At 43.2% G+C, this 23317-nt stretch overlaps 1 protein-coding gene and 1 long non-coding RNA gene across 2 annotated transcripts in view; one reads left to right on the top strand and one right to left on the bottom strand.

Annotated features, from left to right (window-relative positions):
- The first annotated feature begins 555 nt into the window (after nt 1-555).
- Nucleotides 556-3015, top strand: LOC144495779 (uncharacterized). The gene is made up of 2 exons (XR_013498336.1): nt 556-635; nt 2484-3015. It is a non-coding gene; the product is annotated as an uncharacterized LOC144495779 (long non-coding RNA).
- Nucleotides 3016-19622: 16607 nt separating this feature from the next.
- The window catches only part of LOC144508217 (AF4/FMR2 family member 3-like), a 5160-nt gene continuing 1465 nt past the window's right edge, over nt 19623-23317 (bottom strand). Inside the window, exons 2-4 of the mRNA XM_078236067.1 lie at nt 22504-22547; nt 21162-21373; nt 19623-19892 (exon numbers count right to left, since the gene is read on the bottom strand). Of these exons, the coding sequence (XP_078092193.1) occupies nt 19771-19892; nt 21162-21373; nt 22504-22547 (378 nt within the window). The 3' untranslated portion in view covers nt 19623-19770. The remainder of the gene's footprint in view (nt 19893-21161; nt 21374-22503; nt 22548-23317) is intronic.

Below are 23317 nucleotides of genomic sequence, written 5' to 3'. Positions count from 1 at the left end.
GGTGGTGAATTTGTAGAGCTCGCTGCCCCATAGCGCGGTGGAGTCTGAATCGGTGACTGGTTTCAAGAAGGAGATAGACATATTTCTAATTTAAAAAGGAATAAGAGGATATGGGGTACAAGTGGGGACGTGGATTTTGAGACCAGCAAGAGGTCAACCATGATCTGATTGTATGGTGGAGCAGGCTTGAAGGCTGAATTTGCCTACTTCTGCTCCTAATGCCTATGTCTCCAGCTCCTTCCCAAGATTTTCTACAGCGATTATGCAAATGTATTTATATGAAAAATTGAACATGGAACTGAAGGAGAAGTGAGCCCTATTCAGACGTGAAGGTGAGAGAGCAAGTGAAAGAAAGGAATAAGGATAATTTTCTTCGACATTTCCAATATGCATATCTCTTAACCAAGAAAATGAAAGGCTGAGAATTTTTGGTGGACTCAATAATGAAAAGTTTAGAGAATTATTGGCCACGATTCTCTCAACGCGACCTGCAACTTTTCTGTCGGGTCGCGGTGGGAGATGCGCATCACCGGCCTTGAACAGCGATTTGCGCATGCGCCGGGAACGCATGCGCATCTCCCAGAGCCAGCGAACAGTCGCCGGTCAGACCACGCTGGAAACCGGCGGGAAGGCAGGTAAGTAATTTAAATATTTTTTGAATGTATTTTAAATATGTATATTAGTTCATTATCGGGACCTTTTAGGTCCTGATTGAATTCCCACCCCACCAGGAGTACTTCATTCCGGCAGGGTTCAGACTAGCTCCCCAGGTTCGGGGAAGTAGCGGGAGATACTGCTGGAATGTAAGAGGGCAGTCGGGGCTCCCAGGGGGTTGGGCGGCAGGGGGATGGTGCCCCCTGGGCATGGGCACCCTGGCAGTGCCCAAGGGGCAAAGTGCCCATGCCTGGGGGCACCTTAGCTTTGCCCATCGGGCATGCCACGGGGCCTATTATGGGCGGGGGGTCCTGCTGCCACTCTGCAGATAGGATTGGTCTGGAATGGAGGGAGGGCAGCAATTGGGGCAGGCTGGGGGTGGGGGGGTGGGGTGGAGAGGAGGTCTGCCGGGGTGAGTGGGGTGGGGGGATCGTCACTTTTGGGTGAGGTGGGCTGTGCATCAGGGCACTCCGGGACGGGGCGGTCAGGGCTGGCCTGGGAATAGCTGTGGGGGCCGTAATTGGGCTGTGGGGGGGGGCACTAGAGGGGCAGCACTGCGGGGGTCCCGGGCTGGCCAGCGATTGAGCTGACCAGCAAACAGGGAGTCTGACAGATCGGAGCCACCGCGCATGTGCAGAGTTCCAGAACTGTCAAACTCTGGTGTGAATAGGCCCCGCCCTCCTGGGTTTTTAATGAGATTCACGACAGGGAGCTCTGCAATGTACAGAGTGTGGAGATTCAGGAGAGAAGCTGAACTGACAAAACAGTTGGGATCTAGAACAGTTTTCCAACCAATTCAGCACTTTTGGGAGAATCGCGGCCATTGCTTTTGTTTAGGTTTATTGTTGATAACATTGTATGCGTGTGAACCACAAGGGAAATGGCCTTAAAATTTAATAAAAAATATTTTTGCTAAAGGTTTTAAGGGTTTACTTCCAATAAAAAAATTCAAGGAGTGTGGTGAACCACTGTTACTACATGTTTGTGCCTGGACACGCCCATGCTGCACCTGGCCCAAGACTCCTCCTTTTCCACCTGAGACCCCTCCCTTTCCACCCAGAGTGGGGTATAAAGGTGATGGTCCCTCCTCCTTGCCTCAGTCTAGACCAGGTCAGCTACAAGGGTGTGCTCCTGTTCTCTGTGAATAAAAGCCTATTAGCTTCCCTCACTCACAGGAGTCTTTGTGTCATAATTGATAGTGCATCAAGGAGGTTGATCAGACATTATCTTTTCTGATTAAAGTCATGTCTTGTTTAGGAGGTGTCCAGGTGCAGTGGATAATGTCCCTGCCTCTGAGCCAGAAGTTCCATGTTCAAGTCTCACCCCAGGACTTGACCAAGGAAGGTGCATTCATAATGCGGTTAAACAGGCTGTGAGCTTCAACCTGCAAATCCTTCTAAACACACCAATGGCTGGTGGTAAGAGCAGGAGAGATTCCTGCTTAGCCATGCTTGATGTGGAGCGGCACCCCTCAAGCTATATGCCCCTGGAGACAGACTAGCGACCTGCTCCAGGAATTACTAACTCTGGAAACAGACAATAGTCTGTCTTAGTGCACCACTAGGTGCAGGAAGAGAATTGGAATTGGAAATTGTGCCACAAGACCTCCTTTTTAACTTGACCTTATTTTCTGGAGGTAATGGCTGTGGAGGTCATTAATCCTCTTTAATTCACTTTTAGTTTATTTGCTAATCCATTCAGGATCATGTTTGTTTTGTCCAAACTTTCTGATCTTGACTTGTGCTTGTCCTATATACCTGACACAATTGAATAAAGTTGTTCTATTTACCTATGCCTCTAAATATCATTCCCTTATTTTCTGTTACTAGAGAGCAAAAAAAGCAGTGGAAATTGGTTTTGCCATTCAACCAAGTCTAGGCAAACCGAAAAGGAGAATTCGAGGCAAATGGAGAACCAAGATTGTTGAGATAAAGGGAGCTGGACACTGAGTAGTCTACTCCATTAGTCATTTTGTCAAACTTACACCCCAATCTGAATCAAACAACAGAAACGGCTGAGTAATTTCATACACACAGGCATACTTTGACTTTGTGCTACCTGTTCACACATGTTCAAAAAATATATCAGCCTAATTTGATTATAACAAAACAAAACGTTTCTGTTTGACTGAGATACTAGACAGATGATAAGACAGATGAATCAGTACAGATTCCATTCAGAATGAACAACGCCAGAATTTGTTCAATAATGAGCTCCCTGCCAAGTAAACAGAGCCTTCAACCTGTCTAACCAGAGACATGATATTGCCTGCCCCAATAACAATACTCAAGTCAGGAAAAACATGCTTCTCTTTTGATTGAACCGATTGATGTACAGAATTAAAAAATCTGTCCCATTTACTATGTTGAGTGTTGCTGTACCCTGATTTTATCACAAGCCAGCTCTTTCAAAACAAGACATAATGTGTTTGATTGGTTTATAAGGGAAATTCAGCTGGACTAAAAGCGGAAGTGATTTACAGAAACTGGAATGAAAGAGCAACAGATTTTCTGGAGATAGTATCTTCCAGCAAATTCATATTAGTTTCTTTTCTTAATTTCCAAATAAATAACTTTGCTTACGTTTCAAAATGTGTTCATCCATTCAGTAGAGAATACAGTATAATCACGATGCAGTATATCATACCGCATCCTAACACAATACATCACAACAGTGTCACATCACAGTCCATCACAACACAACACAGAACACATCAAAATACAGTTAAACACAGTGCTCCATACAGCATATCACACTGGCTAGAATTTTACCGCCCCACCCGCCACGGGAATCGGAGCGGGCGAGGGGCGGACAACGGAAAGGTCTGTTGACCTCGGGTGGGATTTTACAGTTTTGGTATGAGCGAGGTCGTAAAAGCCTGCCCAGTGTGACACATCACATTACAATACATCCTAATGTAATATATCACACGGCAATCAAATTCATTCCATCACAATATATCATTTGGAAGGTTACAAACTGCAGATTTCCAGTGATTTGACACCCCGAATGCAAATTCATTTGGATAAAGATTGAATTTCCTTGGATTCTTCCCCTGATGCTTCTGCTCATTAATGAAGCCTCTGATGAAGTTATAGTGATGGGATGGGCATCAATTCAAGGAAATTCACAAAGGATCCAATTTGCTAATGAGCTGTGGGAGGGAATCATAAATATCAGAATCCCTGGGCTGTGGAGGAGGAGGGGATGTAACGTTAAAGCAAATCCTTTTGATTGCTCATATTGTTCAACCCAACATGGTGGAATCTGCCTTTTATCCAGGCACTATAACCATGCAGGTATCTGTTCAGTATGTTCCCACAATTTCAGCAATGGCATAACTGCCCACCTGAGTCAAAACACAGACTGCACTATCAGAGCAGTGGGGCAGTGCGGAATTAAAATGGTTCTGTTGGAATAATTGTGTTTGTTCAGCTCCCAGATACAACACCCAGAACCACACATACACCATGACAGACTTAAATGAATCATCCTGATGGAGCCATTTGACTACAACATCTGGAATTCTCCCCAGAGTGTTGCTGTGTTGCCATGTATATAGCAGATTAAAGATTATAGAAAAGAAAATCTCATTTTAAAAAAAGTATACAGCTATTATAGCTCTCAGTGACTTCGACATAACTGCACCATCTGGTGATCATACTGACCTATACAGATAAAAGTAATCTCAGGTTTGATTACTGCCTTGTGTTGAGTTAATTCAGCACAAAGTGATATCAGGAAATGGCTGAAGGCACTGAATACAGCAATAGCTATGAGCCCGGAAAACACTTTAGCTGTAGTACTGAAGACTTGTGCTCCAAAACTAGCCTTAGCCAAGCTGTTCCTACAAGAACAACGTTGTGGAAAATTGGTCGGATATGTCTTGTCCACAAAAAGTAGAACAAATCCAATCTGGCAAATTAGCGCCCCTTCAGCTTCTTCTCGATCATCAGCAAAGTGATGAAAGGTGACGTTGTCGGGGCCAGTAAGTGACTTATTTATCAATAATCCGTTCACAGTGTTCAGTTTGGGTTCTGCCAGGGTCACTCAGCTCATTGCTTCCTTGGTCCAAACTCGGATTAAAGAGCCAGAGGTGACCTGAGAGTGACTGCACATGACATCAAGGCAGCTGCCCAAATACTCCACAAGGAGCCGAGCATAGTCAAAGTCAATGGGAATCAAGGCGAAAACTCTCCATTGGCTAGTCATTCCAAGGATAAAGGAAAAAGGTTGTTGTTGTTGGAGGCCAACCCCTCAACCAGGACATTTCTTTATTAAACTGTTGAAACAAAGAGTGATTCACCAAAGTAAGCTCTATTCTACTTCCACTAACGTCCATTCCAATAAAATCCTAATTAAGTAAGTTTGAATGACAAGCCCACCATTTTGTGATTATGGTTGCTGCCAGACCTGCTGAGATTTTCCAGCATTTTCTCCATGGATTTCACCATGGCATTACCATGGTGAAATCAACCCCCATCAACATTCCAAGGTCACCTTTAACCAGAAACATAACCAGATCAGCCAGGTAAGTATTGTGGCTACAAGAGCAGGTCAGAGCTGGGAATTCTGTGACTAACTCCCCTCCTGTCCGCCATTAACAAGGCACAAATCTGGGTGGAATTGATTGCTCCTAACTTGCTTGTATGAATGCAGCTCCAACAACACTCAAGAGGCTCAACACCATCTGGGACAAAGCATCCCACTTGACTGATGCACCATCCACCACTTTCAACATTCACTTCCTCCACCGTCGTGGCTGCAGCGTGTCTTCAACTTACCAAGTCTTCTTCAACAGTAACACCTAAATACGTGACCTCTACCTCTTAGAAGAACAAGAGCAGAGGGTGCAGGGGAAAACAAACACCTGCAATTTCTCTCCATGTCACACACCATCCTGACTTGGAAGTATGTCGCCATTCCTACATCAGCGCTGGGCCAAAATCCTGGATCTCCTTCCCTAAGAGCACTGTGAAAACACCTTCATCACACGGACTGCAGCTCACCACTATCTTCTCAAAGGCAATAAGGGAAAGTCAGCAATCCTCAAATTCCTTGAATGTAAAACTATATTCTGCTGAAATGGTGTGGGTGCCATTGCAACTTAATGATTTTAAAAAATCACTCATTGGCGTTGTGATCACTAACTGATTTTACTTCCAAATCTGCTAAAATATTCCATCAAATGATAAAAGTAATAAAAGAGAAAACATTGGTGTGTAAAAGCTACAATATGCTTACGCCCATTGCAGGTCCATTTAAAATTCAGTTAATTATATACAAGTACAACGCATATCAACTACAAATCATCTTACTTTGTCTTGGCAAGGGAAAGGGAAGAAACAACTGAAATACCCACTTCCCCTAGCTTAAGAACCGGTGATTGTTCAGATTTGTTTATAATTTCCCTTATGCCAAGGTCAAACAATCTCCCTCTATAGAGCACTGATGCTGATGTGAAGAGCGGGCATGAAGACAAGATATGAGTGCTTGACTCCAGACTCAGTCAGCAAGGAAGGCTTGAAGAGGGAGGTAGGAGAGGCACTTGTGGAGGTTTGGCATGACGAATAAGGGTGCAGTCCATGCAGTGTAGGTACACCCACAGTGCTGTTAGGGAGAGAGTTCCAGGATTTTGACCCATTGACAGTGAAGGAACGGCGATATATTTCCAAGTCAGGATGGCGAGTGCCTTGGAGGGGAACTTACAGATGGAGGTGTTCTCATGTATCTGCTGCCCTGGTCAAGGTTGCAAGTCTGGAAGGTACTTGAAGGAGTCTTGAAGAGTTGTTGCATTTTAGCTTGAAGATGGTACACACTGCTGCCATTATGCATCGGTGGTGGAGGGAGTGAATGTTGAATTTGGTTGATGGGGGTGCCAGTCAAACAGGCTATTTTGTCTTGGATGGAGTCTAGCTCCTTGAGTGTTGTTGGAGCAGCACTCATCCAGGCAGGTGAGGGCAAATATAGCAGAGAAAGTCACTTAAAGAGGCAAACAGTAATAAAAAGCAATCTGGAGTTACCTCTGCTTTCCAAGATGTTAAAGTTGGGTGCGCTTGGCAATGGATGGTTAAGCTAGCTTCAGGTCAGAAACATTAGATTTTGTTAAAAGCAAATTAATGCGGATGCTGGAATCTGAAACAAAGACAGAAAATGCTGGAAAATCTCAGCAAGTCTGACAGCACCTGTGGAGAGAACAGAGCCAACATTGAGTCTGGATGACTCTTTGTCAGACACTAAATTTTGTACTAATGCGACATGAAGATGGGGAGCTGACCAGGGGAAACTCAGGTTGGTATTTAATGGAGGTGATGGGGTTCTCCCCTGCTGGCTGGATGGCCAGCAAGAGGCTTATACCAACATTTTTTGGGAAGGCCCACTGTATTATATAGTAATCAGGCATTAACTTACAGCAGTGACGCTTCCCTGGGATCAGTCATGCCAGAGACAGATATCCGGTCAGTAAGGGTAGGGATGACTCCCAATGGACCCACCCACCCCCCTTTCCAATACCAGTTCTCTCAATCAGCTACTTTGTCTTTGAAGAAAGATCACCTACAAGGTTTGATGGTCACGTTCCCCGCATGATGAGCCCTGCCTGCCATTGGGTTAATACCAGCAGCAACGGGATACACCATCAACTGCCCACTTCGTTGGCCGTGGAGCAGGAACGCTGTTCATTGGTCAATCCGCCATAAACATCAAACAGTGGAGGCAGGAAGACAGCAGGTTCTAGCACCCCTCCCCCCACCCCCAAACTCTCCCGAAGGGAGGGCATTAAATTCCACCCAATGGTTGAGAGATAGTGAAGGTTTTTTCTGGTGGAGGTGAAGGAGTCCTTGAGCAAATCAACAGACACCCAGTTCTTATGACAAATAGAAGACTGAAAGCTGAGCAATTGGTAGTCTGAGAGTATATGGTTGCAAGTAACTTCAGGGAAGAGATTTTTTCCAGGAGTGATACGAAGGAACTTGGATGTGCGCAGTAAGAAACTGGTCAAAGGCGGTTTTATCAGTGATTGGGACAAGTTGAGATGGTCATGGATTTGGGTAGGATGGTTTATAGGATGGGACTAGTTTAGGAATAACACAAGGGTGATGAATGATAGGAGAGGAGGCAAGAGAACATTAATGTCCCTGAAGAAGAGGCACCATCCAAATCAGAGACTGAGGAAAAGGGAGTATATTTTGGAGATTGAAGCTGGGGTTTGGAAGTAGAGAATTTTAAATAAACCGCATCTGGGTTGGAACAGGACGAGGTGCAGAAAGGAGAAGAGTAGGAGCTTTTGGCCGTGGGGAATGAGGAAAAGAAAGAGGCCAGGATGAGAGTTGGGCAGATGGTAGAAAGTACACAAGGTAAGGGGGCTTCAGTAGGGGCAAGCCATTGTCACCCATGAATCAAGTTAGCATCAAAGCCAGGATTTCAATACAAACATTCAAAATAAGGTCTTGAATGACAAGGGCCAGTTTATTAATGGTGTGAAGAGAAAAATATAGGATTTCTATTCCAAAAAAGGAACTATTATTGAAGTTTCTTTGGACAGAATTGGCCCTGGACTGGACTGCATGCCTCCCTTCACCAGCTGGCACATTGCTGGGCTCATGGAACAGCACCCGGGGCCTTTGGGAATCAAAGGGAAGAAATAAAAACTCTACAAATCTAAGCTGAATCACCAGTGCAGTGATGGAGTGTTATGTTGCTGGGGATTTACGAATGAGACATTAAAGTGAGACACTGCCTGCTGTCTCAGGTGGATGAGAAAGATTCCATGACACTATTTCAAAGAACAGGGGAGTTTACCCAGTGCCAGGGTCAATACTTATTCCACAGTCAACATCAGTAAAACCAATGATCTGATCATTATTTCACTGTGGGTCTTTCCGATGTGTAAAAATCCTACAATAGTGTCAAAAGTATTTCATTGGTTATAAATCTTTCTGGGATGTACCAAGGTCACGAAAGGTGTTATATAAAATAAAATTCTTCTTTTTAAAAAACTCTTCCATACTCCCTTTCCTAAATCATGGGGCAATCTTTACATAGGCCATTTTGTTTTATAGAATTTATATTATCTAAAACTAAAATTCACCATGGGGAGGGCACAAAATTTCACAGGCAGCATGGCAGCAGTGGTTAGCACTGCTGCCTCACAGCACTGCTGCCTCACAGCACTGCTGCCTCACAGCACTGCTGCCTCACAGCACTGCTGCCTCACAGCACTGCTGCCTCACAGCACTGCTGCCTCACAGCACTGCTGCCTCACAGCGCCAGGGACCCAGGTTGGATTCCTGGCTTGGGTCACAGTCTGTGCGGAGTCTACACGTTCTCCCCGTGTCTGCGTGGGTTTCCTCCGGGTGCTCCGGTTTCCTTCCACAGTCTGAAAGACGTGCTGGTTAGGTGCACTGGCTGTGCTAAATTCTCCCTCCGTGTACCCGAACGGGCACCGTAGTGTGGCGACTAGGGGATTTTCACAGAAACTTCATTGCAGTGTTAATGTAAGCCTACTTGTGACACTAATAAATAAACCTTACTGTTTACTTTAAAAATGCAGAGCAGCAAAGGCTCCTCACATTACTTTTAACATGAACACATAACCATGAGCCATTAAAACAATGATCCTTTGACAAAACTTTTGTTTTTCATAAGTTTACGTGGAACCTGCAGTGAACTTATTCAACCACACTCTGCGATGTCTATTTGAATTCATTGCAATTTAGACAGTAACTCAATCCTTGCAACAGACACCGTTTCAATTCAGTATTTGAACTGGTTTATCAACATTCAACACCACTGTACTCATGAACATGAATCACGATGTTACCAAGTACAGCCAAGTCGGCCTGATTGAATTCTAGTTGTCACCGCCAATAATTAGAAATTGCACAACTGATTCGCTACATCTGGCAGTTGGCAACTGCTGCTCATTCTGAAATACTAATTTTTTAATGAAAAATCATGACTAGCAAGCAAGCTCTGGGGAGGTTGAATACAAGTTAATTGCTGGAAATTAATTGAACAATGCTGCGTGCACTGGAATTCATTTCATCTGGTTATAATCAGCCATAGCCCCAATCAATGAGTGTTATGCATTAGCGAACTCAAATGGAAAGTTGTTGGAAAATAAACATCCAGAAGTAAACAAGGTCCTAGTTTACTTGTAACGTACATCAGGCATTTAAAAAAACAATCCAGTTTATTCCATCATTCAGACCACGAGGCAGTGGGTGGAATTTTGTGCCCTCCCCATGGTGTATTTGGTGTCTTCAGGGTGGGGGAATGGATGGCATTTAGAATCAGAGAATCCCTAAAGTGCAGAAGGAAGCCATTTGGCCCTTCGAGCCTGCACTGACAATAATCTCATCCAGGCCCAATCGCCATAACCACACGTATTTGCCCTGCCAATGCCCCTGACACTAAGGGACAATTTATCATGGTTAATCCATCTAACCCGCACATCTTTGGACTTTGGGAGGAAACCGGAACACGCGGAGGAAACCCACGCAGACACGGGAGATAGGGTGGCAGTTGGGGACTCGGCCACCTTCCCACTCATTAAATCCAGGGTGGGATTGTTAATGCTCACTTAAAGGACTCATCCCTCTGCCTCTGGTATTAATGCAGCAGTGGACAGGGTCTCACCTTGCAAGGAGATCAAGAAAGACCCGACATGTTCATTTGCAGGTTCCTAGGGTGGTCCCTCATTCAAAGGCATTCAGTGCCTGACTGAAGTAGCTTGGGAAGGGGGAGCCTGCTGATATCCACTCCTTGGCCCTTGCTGTTGACCCCGTTCCTGCCATCACTCACCTATTCCTGGGTCCCTCCTCAGTCTGAGACCTTGAATGGTTGTTGTACCAGCAGCTGCCACCACCTCCCTGGTGGCACTGCAGAGTATGGAAGAGCTGCTGGCTTCTGGTTGGCTGACAACTCTGTGGGTCAGAATACTGTCCCCGGGGAGCGGTGACATGGGGGTCTCAACAGCTCTCCAACTGGCATCCGGGACCCCTGTCATCGCCACAAGATTCTGCCCCATGGAATACAGTCCAAAGCATATTCTATGTAGGATTAGTTACCTCTCCATTATTTCATTATGCTGAATTTGTGTCTTTAACTACCATTGCTATTGTAACTAAGATTCATAATGCTCAGCTCATTTTTTTACATTGCACTTGCTTGAATATCATGTGGTCAATTGACAGGACCAATATGAAGTCACTTTGCCCTGCTCCTTACAATAAATCTGTACCCTGTGATTTCCTAATAATTCACATCACCAGAGTGGCTACCAGGGAAGGCTTGCTTGCTCTAAAGTGGTCAGTAGGAAAATTAAAAGGTGGCCAATCATCCTAAATTTTATGAGATCATCCCAGAATTAAACATTTTGCTTTGAACCTTATTGTTTGCTCCGTGGGGCCATTTGCCCCACATTTCTAGGCTGGCCTTTAATAGCAGATATGCTGGGGCAGACCAGCGCATTTGCTCTGCTGTTGGCCTACCCGCCATGAAGAGGGGACTGGTCAGTTCTCGGCTCATCACATTAAATTTTAAAAAAATACTTGATGCAGAGGAGAAACCTTTTAGCACGTGGTAGTCATCTAACTTGTTTTCTTAAAGTTCTTGAATACCCATCGTCTTGTTCCATTCCTCGTCTGTCCTCACCCCACACACCTTGGTGTTCAGCATAGCCCTGCTCCTGGCCATGCCAGAGTCTGAACTCCAGCTCTGCTCCCCCATCCCCCTACGCCACTGCTCCAGTTTATGTTGAGTCAACTCATCTCAGCAAGGATTATAGACAGCTCACTACAAATTGGTCTGTCTCCTTGACTCAAGAAAAATGCACACGGCTTAACAAAAACAGTAATTCCCTACCATGAAAACTTCAAAATCATGCCTCATGATGGCAAATAAGACAAAATATCCCCTTTGTTGTTCCTGGAAAAACTAATCTGCTTAGCATACTTGGCAGCTCAGTCCAAGATTCTTGCTGCTTTACAACTTTTGTTGAAGCTGACTTTGAGGATGAGTATTTAGTTTCTACCTGAGACAGGAAGTTGAATCTTACAGGATGCCAGTGGCAACTATCATTGACTCTCTGAGGGAGCAATTAACCAAGTGCCACTTTCCGACCTTCTGTTCATACCACTATACATTCTCCCTTCTCAGATAATAATCTAATTCCCTCCTGAACGCATCGATTGAATTTGCCTCAATCACGTTCTCAGTTGCGTGAAAAGATTTCTTGTCTCTCCATTGTTTTGTAAACCCCCCACGCCCAACCCACCCTACCCAGTTGAAGTGTCCCTTATTTTATTCCCTCAGAGCTGGTCATGCTGAAGAAATTCATAGACTGAGCTCCGAGGCCTGACTGGAGAAGGGCTGAAGGATTGATGAGACAAGCTTGCCTGCTTTGGTTATGCCTCTAAGATAATTGCATTGAAGAAAGGCTCGAGCAGGTGGCCTGTCAGCGTGCATATCCCAGGAATAGTGTACACTGCTGGTGTCAAGCCTAAGGGATAGACGGGGAAGGGTGAAGAGGATTGACGTTTTCCTAATGGTTGAATGCATTATCTTTAGAGAGCGTAAACACCAAAGAGAAAACAAATGTTATGCAACAATTTAAAAAAGAACTTTTATTTTTTTTCAACAGGGAAATCTCTGACACTTTCTCCTGTCAAATGGAAGAATCTGTAGCTGAACAGTTTTGTCATGTAAGATGATGGATGATGTATGTAGATAATAAACAACGGCGCCTTTTGGGAAATAATCATCCAGGTTGAGTTTTACACAAAGAAAAATCAAATTAACTTCACTACAAATCTGCGGTGAATTATTCCATCGTACTAGACAGCTTTTTATTAACAGAAGCCCAAAGAGTACATTTCTCATGGAAACAGGCTAAAATACAAAGATCATTTGCATGATTTGGTTCTTTTGGAAGCTTACCCTAATATTACAGAGCAAGTTATTCTGTCTTTTCTTTTTCCAGAACACTTTTAAACACGAATATCCTGTTAAGCTCGCGTTATCACAATAAGCAGGCACAGGCTGAGTGTTCTAATAATACATTTAGTTTTGAGCCAGTACGTTTCATGGCAAAGTCTACACTTGCAGAGTTTTAATGCGGAATCCAAATCATTTGTTCCTGATCGACAACATTCTGGATTCTATAATGAATGCAGTTACAAACTAGGCATGTGTATTCTCATCAAATCAGTTACGTTTAGAAAATTAGAGTTCACAAATAAATGTGTGCATCAGTGATATTTAAATACTCCAGAATTAAACTGGTCATGAATCTGTTCGTTCATCGATGTTAAATAAAAAGCTGATCAGCCAAACTTCAATTTATGAAAGAATACATTGTTGGATATGACATATTAAGCAATTTAATAACCCACACCATTCAATCACATCTTAGAACATGTGGTAGTGGGCAAGGAAAGAAAAAGAAATACGTTTCCAATTTATTCCAACCGGAAACTGAAATACAAGTGTCCAGATTATATGAGCTTCTGACTAAACACAAGAAGATCACTTCCCACTTGATGAGAATTCAGTGTTACGATTTTCCAAAATGTATAAAGAGGACCCAAACCCATTCTGACATACGTGGCTAAGTGGTGTTGTAATGAACACCTCGGTGGGACAAACATCGCCATACTGTACACATTTCCTCTTTTCAGTTAAGAAGCAGAACATAAGCCCCATAACGTTCTTTGAAATGGCAAATACTGTCACTCTTAAATAGAAAAAAGTGCAAAAAAAAGTACTGAAGGTGTCCTGCAGCATCGTGAGAAGACAGTGTGTTCAACAACAGTACCAACTAGCACTTGTCAGGGTTGTTGGTTTTAATGGAAATTTGACATTTCTCCAAGGGATAAGCTTAAAGAACACAGAATGGTGCGAGAGGCACAGTCAAATATTCAAATAAAAGATCCTACATTGCTTGGCATTTGACATATTTAATAAATAGAAGTATTTGAGAAGTTTGGTCAATAAAGGCACAATAAATACAGACAAAATACACATAAAAATCCCTCATTGTTTTGATTCATTTCATCTCATCACTTTCCCCAAAAGCAATTGTGCATCAAACAGAAATTCAAATCAAGGCCAGTTTGGACCCACTTATTCCTCCCGGTAACAGAAACTTCCCTATTTTTGCTGTTTTAAATTTCCTTTTACTTCATTGATTTTGAGTTTGAAAGAATACAACACAACATTAGAAAGGTGATCATTTGAAGCTTGTCCACGTGGAAGAAGGGGAAAGAGGGGGATTTAAAGGTGAAAACTAGGTGGCACCTACTGTCAACTTCAATGCAATACTTTGGAATTTAAAGAAAAAAATACCTCAACAAGTTACTGCTCTTAAGATGTTGACTCATGTCTGGAGTAGTTTCATGAGTACCTGTTGCCCTCTGAACCCTCGGCCAAGGGGCCACTATTCACATGCAATTCTTGGTATTGGGAGACAACTTTTTTTGAGTTTGGAGGTATCACGTAAGAGTTGGCTGCTTCCCACACCTGATCTCCACTCATTCAGGCTTCTTGTGGGGGTAGCTGGAGAAAGAATAGGGGCACCGCCACTTTTTTTCTCCATAACTCTGCAGCCCTTACTGCTACACTGGCTTAGATCAAATCTGGCATTTGCTTCATTACTCTGTATAAGTAAAGACATCGCAGGAGCCTTTAAACCACTGGCTTTTAAAGGCAGTAAGAAGCTCAGTCAAAAATGAAATGTTTTTGCACAAAGGTGGGAAAAAAAACAGTTTTTAGGTAAACACTAAACAAGATCAACCTAGTAGCTTATCAATGCACATGGCCTTATTTATTTGGTTCAGTAGATTCAAGACTAGAGTTGTTGACTTATAAAATAGCAATGCTGTTCTAGCATCTACTCAAGCATTAATTAAGTACCTAACTAAATAATCCTGATGCTTTTGCTAAAGATAAGGGGGGAAAATTATGATGAATGTGTTACAATTGTGTCTGCAACTGACTGCAAATCTCACAACATTTATCTTTAGTGCCAGAAATAGGATATGTACCAGTACGTTGGTCAGATGGGTTTAGAATCATAGAATCCTACAGTGCAGAAGGAGGCCATTCAGCCCATCGAGTCTGCACTGACCACAATCCCACTCAAGCCCTATCCCCATAACCCCATGCATTTACCCTAGCTAGTCCCCCCCGACACTAAAGGGCAATTTAGCATGGTCAATCAGCCTAACCCTTACATCTTTGGACTGTGGAAGGAAACTGGAGCACACGGAGGAAACCTACGCAGAAATGAGGAGAATATGCAAACTCCACACAGGCAGTGACTCAAGCCGGGAATCGAACCGGGGTCCCTGGCACGGTGAGGCAGCAGTGTTAACCACGGTGTCACTGTGTTTAATCTTTATGCCAAATTTTATCTAATGGGAAAAGTCTTCAAAATTTTGTTTCCCATCGGAAGGGTAACCTGGTTCAGTAAGTTGTGCCGAGGTGGGGTGGGGGGGGGGGGGATAAAGGAGGAGAATTGTGGGGCACATGGAGAAAAACAAGAATGTCCAGGCAATTGCTACTGTGTCCCTTCACCCATCTCCTCAGCATGGAATGGTGTAAAATAATCTTGCAGTTCCGTGATAACTAGATTTTCTGTTGTAGATATTTATGAGTGTGAAGACTGTACAATTTCATCAGAACCTGTAGATCAATGTAACCCAAAATCCTTTGAATGGAGGAAACAGCAATAAATCAAATATGACCATCCTGTGTCATTACCATTTTGTAAAGTACATTTGTTTGTGGTGAAATGTTTGCTTTAACAAAAAAAATGGAAGCTTACAATGTTGTTCTCGATTTGGGAACAAGCAGCAGAATAAAATGTAACAAAAATGTCTTATGGAGGAAAAAACTGGAAAGTAACAACAACAAAAAAGGCTCCCATGTGTTGTAGAATTGAGATCAGCAAAACTATGAAGAGGTCCCAGGACCCTGATGTGTGCTGAGTCAGCTAGGATGGGAATGGAAGAGGACTCTTGTACCTCATTTCTCTTCATCTAGGATTGTGAAGCAAAGAATGCAAACACATACTCCTGCCCTGTCCTACGCAGGATTTCTCCCATCCAGAATGTAGAGGATGTCGACAAGAAGTATTCATGTGGGTACAGAGAAAGGACAAAATTTGGCTTGGCTTGATAATTCACACATCCGTCAAATATACTGCCAACGTTCAAATGTCCAAGCTGATCGGTGAAGATCATCAACTTGGGCAAGGTGCCAGAGGGTTGCCGGTGTCCATGGGACCACAGGTTAGTTAATTCAGCTCCTTCAAACAAAAAAGGTAATGGGAAGTAGAAAACTGGATTCTAAACCAATAATAAAATATGCATCAGGACGTTATTTGGGCTTTTTCCCTAGTGCCAGTGATGGTTTTATTTTGCCACACCAGCATATGGTCAAACAATTAAATGTGCGCGAAACAGTTGTGTACTGCCCCTTTGCGCGTGTGCCAATCGGTAGTTACTCTCCTTTTGGTTGTTGCAGTGTTATGCTTCAAGCTAATTTATACTCCACATACTAGAGATTAGGCAAACCAAAGGTAAATAGCACCTTCCAAGAAAAAGTCTTGAAAAGGCAGGAATTAAATATTTAAAAATGCAATGAAGTCCAACAAAGCAACACAGAGTAGCACAAGTAATTTTAGTACAGCTGCTCTGTCGCGAATGAAAAACCTTCAAGCTTTTTTGTTTGTTTTGGAATTCATTCTGATATTGGATAGATCTGGAAATGAACAACCAAGTTGGGTAAGGAAGTGTAGGCTGGCATTGGTTTTAGCTTCAGGGTACCCAAACCCGTTCTAAAATGCAAGCTCCTTTTGGACATGCAACGCAGTGACACAGCATATTAGCATACAAATTCACTGCAGCGAGAAGTGGAACGAACAATGATAACACATCTAGCATCTCCTACATGGTGGAGTCCCATGTATTGAATAAACAATCCAATCAAATGTTGAATCACAGCAACGGAAGGTGGATTAGAGAAGTGATCACCTTGGCTGTCTTTATACTACTTTCTGTATCCAATTACTCAGCAATAAAAACTGCTTGAACTTGAGGCGACGGAAAGAAATACGGCAAAGTCTATTTCTTCACAACAATACTATTTCCCCCTCGAGCCACTGGAAGGTGCTGGCAGGCGTTTTGGACCTCAATCAGGCAGCCATTCTAAACATGTGAGTTTAGACACCATGAGCGAGATTATCTGGACTGCCCGCCATGGAACGGGCAGGACAGAAAATTTGGCGGATCATTTAAAGGTCCGTTGACCTTGGGTGGGAATTTCTGGTCTTGGGGCACGCCAGGCTGGAAAATCCCACCCACGAGTGTCAACAGACTGTGGAATCATGGAAAGCATTATAGCTCGGCCTGACTGTTCTCACCCAGATTTTACAGTAGGGAGACCACTGGATAGTGCTCAAGAATGGAAGGCCAACTGTAACCCTAGCTGAGCTCAGCTCACAGCACACAGATTGGCATTCAAATGTGCAACCTCCTCACCTGTACTGCTTAGTGCTGGGCTGGATGGTGACGTTACACACCAGGATATTACAGGCAGACTCAAAAGGTCACATTCAGTTTCTAACTGAGAGATTATTATAGTTCTTTCATGAACTTACACATGGATATATGTTTGCAAGAAGTGATTATTACACCTCATTCTCAAAATCTGCTGCTCTTCCCTACGCCTGACAAGTTGGTAGCTCTATAGGACTGAGGCGTCTTCACAATGAGAATTAGCAGACTACTCAACGGTGAGTAGGTCGCACTGGGTTACAGCCACTCCTCATCCAACATCTACGTGTGTAGTTCAGGCCCAGTTGATTAGCAGCTGGAATAAGCAATTTTCTCTTTCCAAATCCCAGGCATCAAGGTCAACAAGCCAGCTGAGTTAGCATCCCTATTGCCAACTCAGCAAAGAATAGCTAATGAAGAACGGGGTGGGGGTGTGTGGAAATACACAGAGACCTCCCAGCTCTGTATGCCTCAGCTACTCATTGGATAAACATGACTTATAGTGAGGGCATTAATCAACTTGACTCTTGTACGCTGGCTAGGGACTGCAAATTGACCACAACTTTTTTCCATTTAAGGTTTTAAGTGCTAATGGAAAACCGCTGCGGAATGTGAAAAGACTGGAAAAGAAAGTAGGGATTTTCACATTTTTCTCATTTGAGACATCCTCTCATCTGCTCTCCGAAGCTGCTTGGCGGAAGGGGTAAAAAAGAGAGAAACTAAATAACTTAGATGCCAAAGTGCATTATGCTACATGTCTTGATGGTGGTAATAACTGTAACAGTCTTGGAACACTGTGAGCATACGGTCACAAAAGCCAACATGCTATCGAGTAGGAGTATTCCTTTCCCATTCATGTCAATGATCAGCCGAGTGCTGGGTTTGCAATGTTATTTGGGTTTTACTGTATATAATACATAGACTCTTCAGCATTTCTGCAGCAATTTCATTCAGCAAAAATATATATGTGCAAGTACAATTTCAAATAAAATTATAATGAATTCCAGTAACATTGAGCAGCAGGGGCTGCTGGATGCTTGGAGTTATGACTGTACAGGGCTTTTCCAGGTAGCCGGAACAATGTCATTCACAGCATTATCAAGACTAGAGGTGAGCAAAAATGGCTTGGGTTTTTCTCTCCACCCCTCGATCCTTTAAATCCATATATATATATATATAATATATATATAAATATATATATTGCTACCAGGCTTTCAGCATTTTTCTGAAAATTCCTACTTACCAACGTAGATTTGAACTATATGTTGCAACATTTTTGGAAGATCTTTTTGATTTCAACAACCACCCCCTCCCCCACCGACCCCCACACAGCAAGAAACCCACTGTACCCTATTTATAAAAATAAAATTATAGGTAGAAAATCACCCCAAAAAGGGGTAATTACACATCCAAACAGTTTGCTCACCTTTACTCAGGACAAGTCTGGCGCACAGGGGGACAGAAAAAGGTGAAATATTAATCCAGTTCAAATCCTCATTGCTCACACACAAGGACAACGACACAAAACCGAATTGTACTCGTGTTAAATGGATTTGACCACACGTCAACACACCATTCGTATTTTCCTTACTCCATACCCTTGAAGCAGCGACTTTTATCTATGGCTAGAAACAACTACTTACATATAAAGTAGGATGTCTAAGGCACGCTGAACGTTAATAGTAGATTGTTCTGAGAAGACGATACGTGGCTTTGATCTGAACTACGCAAAGGGCAAGCAATCCTCCGTCAACCTCCTGTTCTCCCCGCACTGCACCGTTCTCCTCCCCCCCCACCCAACTCCCCCCCACCCAACTCACCCACCAAAAAAGAATCACTTTGTTCTGTTAAACATGCTTGCCAGCAATACTTGGATACAGCAGGAAAAGAAAAACGTGGTTTCTAATAAATAGGAAAGAAACGGCAGTAAATATGGATGCAACTGGGATGGGGGCACGCAAAGAAAATGGAAGTCCTTTTTCACAGCTCTTCGTGTTAGAAGAAAATTAACAGTTGGACACTTTAAACATTTACATATCCATCTCCTGGATGTACCTTGTCCTCTTCGGTGTTGTTAAAAAGGGTTTTCCAGGAAATCACTGCAACAACGCTCCGGTGACTGAATACAATATCCTGCTAAATGTTTATCTAAATTTACGCAGTCAATGCACAATATGTACACTACTGCCAGAAAGTTAAGAGAAGGTAACAGCCACTGCTGCTTCCTGACCGTAATACAGGCCGAGAGGGATCTTTTCCAGCCCTTTATCCTTCAAGGTTACTTCAACAAAGAAACGTCAAAGACCGTGCATTCATCATCATGAATTCCAGAGGGGTCAAGAGGAAAAAAAAAATTGCACTTTTGTTCACGAAGTGAAGGTTCAGCCGGTTAATTTTTGTGGTATTTCAGTGCTGAACTACATTAAAGTTCCTGATGCACAGAGACACCTTTTACATTTGTCTTTCCTCATTTTTTTTCTCTTTAAAAAAAAAACACTGAACAGTCACGGTGCAGAAGGACAAACAGGCTGATGTCAAAATGATTTTCAGCATCTTGTTATAGCAATTTAGTGTCCAGTCGCAACCAGTGTAAACCTTGTCTGGTGTAGTGTACAAGTTCAGTCATGCTGCTGGTCAATGATAAAAGGCCAACTGCTGCATCAAGCTCCATGAAGAATTCTAAGAGACAGACAAAAAAAAACAAGGTTATAGAAATGTTTCCTAGTAAGCATGCCAACTGGCCTAGAATGGGACTCAGATTCAATTGCTACATTGCCTGCATCTTAAGGGGAGGCGATGGCCTAGCGGTATTATCACTAGACAATTAATCCAGAAACTCAGCTGGGGATCTGGGTTCGAATCCCGCCACGGCAGATGGTGGGATTTGAATTCCATGAAAAATATCTGGAATTAAGAATCTACTGATGATCGTGAAACCATTGCCGATTGTTGGAAAAACCCATCAGGTTCACTACTGTCCTTTAGGGAAGGAAATCTGCTGTCCTAACCCGGTGACTCCAGAGCCACAGCAATGTGGTTGACTCTCAACTGCCCTCTGAACAAGGCCAACTAGGGATGGGTGATAAATGCTGGCCAGCCAGCGATGTCCAAGATCCACGAATGAATATTTAAAAAAGCAGTATTATTTGTTCTCAGTATTTGCAATTTAAGGATAAATTTTTTTAAAATCACATTAAAAACACAAGTAAACCCCACAAAAGGAAATGGAAACTTAACTCAAAAGAGAAAATGCTGGAAAATCTCAGCAGGTCTGGCAGCATCTGCAAGGAGAGAAAAGAGCTGACGTTTCGAATCCAGATGACACTTTGTGAAAGCTTTTCTTTACTCTCCTTACAGATGCTGCCAGACCCGCTGAGATTTTCCAGCATTTTCTCTTTTGGTTTCAGAGTCCAGCAGCTGCAATAGTTTGCTTTTATCTAATGGAAACTTAACTGTTGGAGACCATGAAAGAAAAAGAATCTTCAAATAAGTAAAGGAAAACAGATTCGAACATTATAGGTTCCCCCTTTCAAGTCACCTTTTTCATAATCTTGTCTCAAAAATTAACTTATTTGTAGAAACCACCATTATCCTACAGCAATTGCACCAGATTTTAACACGTAGCACCAGAAAGAACTGATTGCTACCTGCAGTTAAGAATGGTTTCTGGTGCTCGGACACTTAACAATTACTTTTGGGTAGGCAAGTTACACCCTCGCATTAATCTGGGGTGTTTATCTGGTTGTACTACAAGGCTAATCAATCATTATTCGTTATTTTGTAAGCGAGTGCAAACACTCTTTCTCTAATTAAGGGAATGGCCATTAGTCAGTTACTAATGGCCATTTCATGAGATTAATGGCTGATGGTGAAGACAGCATTGTCAAGTTTATTTAATGAGTTACAAAGAAACCCTTCCCTCTCCCCACTCACTTAGCTTTTTCTTACCCCTGTTTTTTTTTGCTAGTGCATCTGCTTGTTCCCACAGGTCATGGCCATGAAGGAAAATGGAGGTGATGCTGACATAGGTGGAGGCCAGCTGATGAATCATGTGTGGAATGGCAACATTTCCACCATTACTGGCGCTAGATCCTGGCTGGGAACCTCCTGAGCTGGCAGGGGATGGTGTCTGAGACAGTGGAGAAGGTGTACCGGTGCCTCTGAACAGAAAGACAAGAAATTAAGGCTGATTACAAATGCAAAATACCTAAATGCACATCATCCATTAAGTTGCTTGCTTTTACTCCATGTTCTCCTTGCACTACCAGTCTGCTCTCCCCACCCACAAAAGAAACACTGCACAGGGCAGCACGGTGGCACAGTGGTTAGCACTGCTGCCTCACAGCACCAGAGACCCAGGTTCAATTCCGGCCTTGTGTGACTGTGTGGAGTTTGCACGTTTTCCCCCGTGTCTGCGTGGGTTTCCTCCGGGTGCTCCGGTTCCCTCCCATAGTCCAAGTTAGGTGAATTGGTCATGCTAAATTGTCCCTTAGTGTCCAAAGATGTGTAGGTTAGATGGATTAGCTATGGCGAACGTGCAGGTTATGGGAAGACGGCTTGAGAGTGGGCCTGGGTAAGACGCTCTGTCAGAGAGTCAGTGCAGACTTGATGGGCTAAATGGTCTCCTTCTGCACTGTAGGGATTCTATAACTGATTTCTTAAAATGTGAAATGACAGGGCTAAACTTCAAATTCACAACAGATCAACTCTATTACGTAAAGAAAAATGGATTCAAAACAACCTATCCATGAAGTCCAACTGTCATTAATTGACAAGCCTTAATAGCGAGTACAGACAGGTTATTAACAGCGGGGAGCAGTAGAGTTGACAGGGGTGGCCTGGTCATGTTTTGCATTGGTGGATAATAAGTAATGGAAGCCTATACATTTTAAATAGTTGTAAGTAGCTAAAGCCAAACTATAGGATTATCCTTGTTGATTTAAATGGATAAATTTAGCTGCATTCAACCACATACGATTGACAGGGAATAAACCAGTATATAAGGCAGTAATATTTTATACTTATGCTGCAATGTGGAAGAGTTGGTTCGCTCAGTTGGCTAGTGCGACGCAGAATGATGCCAAAGAAATGCATGAGAGTTCAATCCCCCCCAGCTGTGGTAGTTCATGGAGATCTGCTTCCTTTCCTTGGCCCACACTTGTGGCAGTGGTGCCCCTCATACCATGTTGTCTCTCTCTAATGGAGGGAGCTTCTATGGCTAATTACTTACTTACTAATATTTAAAGTATTGATTTAAGGAATGAACATTGCAGTTGCATGCACTAATTACCTGGCAACACAAGGAGATGGAGCTTGAGCTGTCCTGGAAGAACTCTAGAACACAAGACAGACACTCAATTTGCTGTAAAAACTTTGTGATCAGTAAAAATACAATTTTCTCTGCTCACTTTACTTTCTTCATCTTAATAAATTGACTGGTGTTGGGGTACTATTTCTCATAGTGAGCTTAATTCTGACACTTTGCTCCAACGGCCATTCATTATGCATTAGCTCAAACGCAGATGTCAGGGACAAAGGGCCATTGGGTTATTAGAGCTAAGCTTGATCCTACATCCATTGAAAAGGTAAATGTGCATTTCTAGGGAGTAGTCAGCAGATAATACTTGGGACTGTAAAGGGTGGCAGGGTGGCACAGTGGTTAGCACTGCTGCTTCACTGCACCGGGGACCTGGGTTCGATTCCCGGCTTGGGTTACTGTCTGTGTGGAGTTTGCACATTCTCCCCATGTCTGCGTGGGTTTCCTCCAGGTGCTCCAATTTCCTCCCAGTCGAAAGATGTGCAAGTTAGGTGGATTGGCCATGAGAAATTGTCCATTAGTGTCAGGGGGATTAGCAGGGTAAATATATGGGGCTACGGGGATTGGGCCTGGGTGGGATTGTTGTTAGTGCAGGCTCAAAGGGTCGAATGGCCTTCTTCTGCACTGTAGGGATTCTATCATTCTATCAGTGATCTCTCTCTTCCTAAACTGCTGCATTGGATAAAATTGGCTAATGCCGCACAGACCAGCGTTTGAAAATGTTACTTTTCTCATCTCTATGCCTCCATATCAATTAGTGCTCTTGGAAAGCTTAGTAGTGGAAGGA

The sequence above is a fragment of the Mustelus asterias genome, chromosome 1 (genome assembly GCF_964213995.1).
Source record: "Mustelus asterias chromosome 1, sMusAst1.hap1.1, whole genome shotgun sequence".
Classification (NCBI taxonomy): domain Eukaryota; kingdom Metazoa; phylum Chordata; class Chondrichthyes; order Carcharhiniformes; family Triakidae; genus Mustelus; species Mustelus asterias.
The sequence above is the reverse complement of the archived record's forward strand: the minus strand, read 5'-3'. Positions and strand labels throughout refer to the sequence as shown.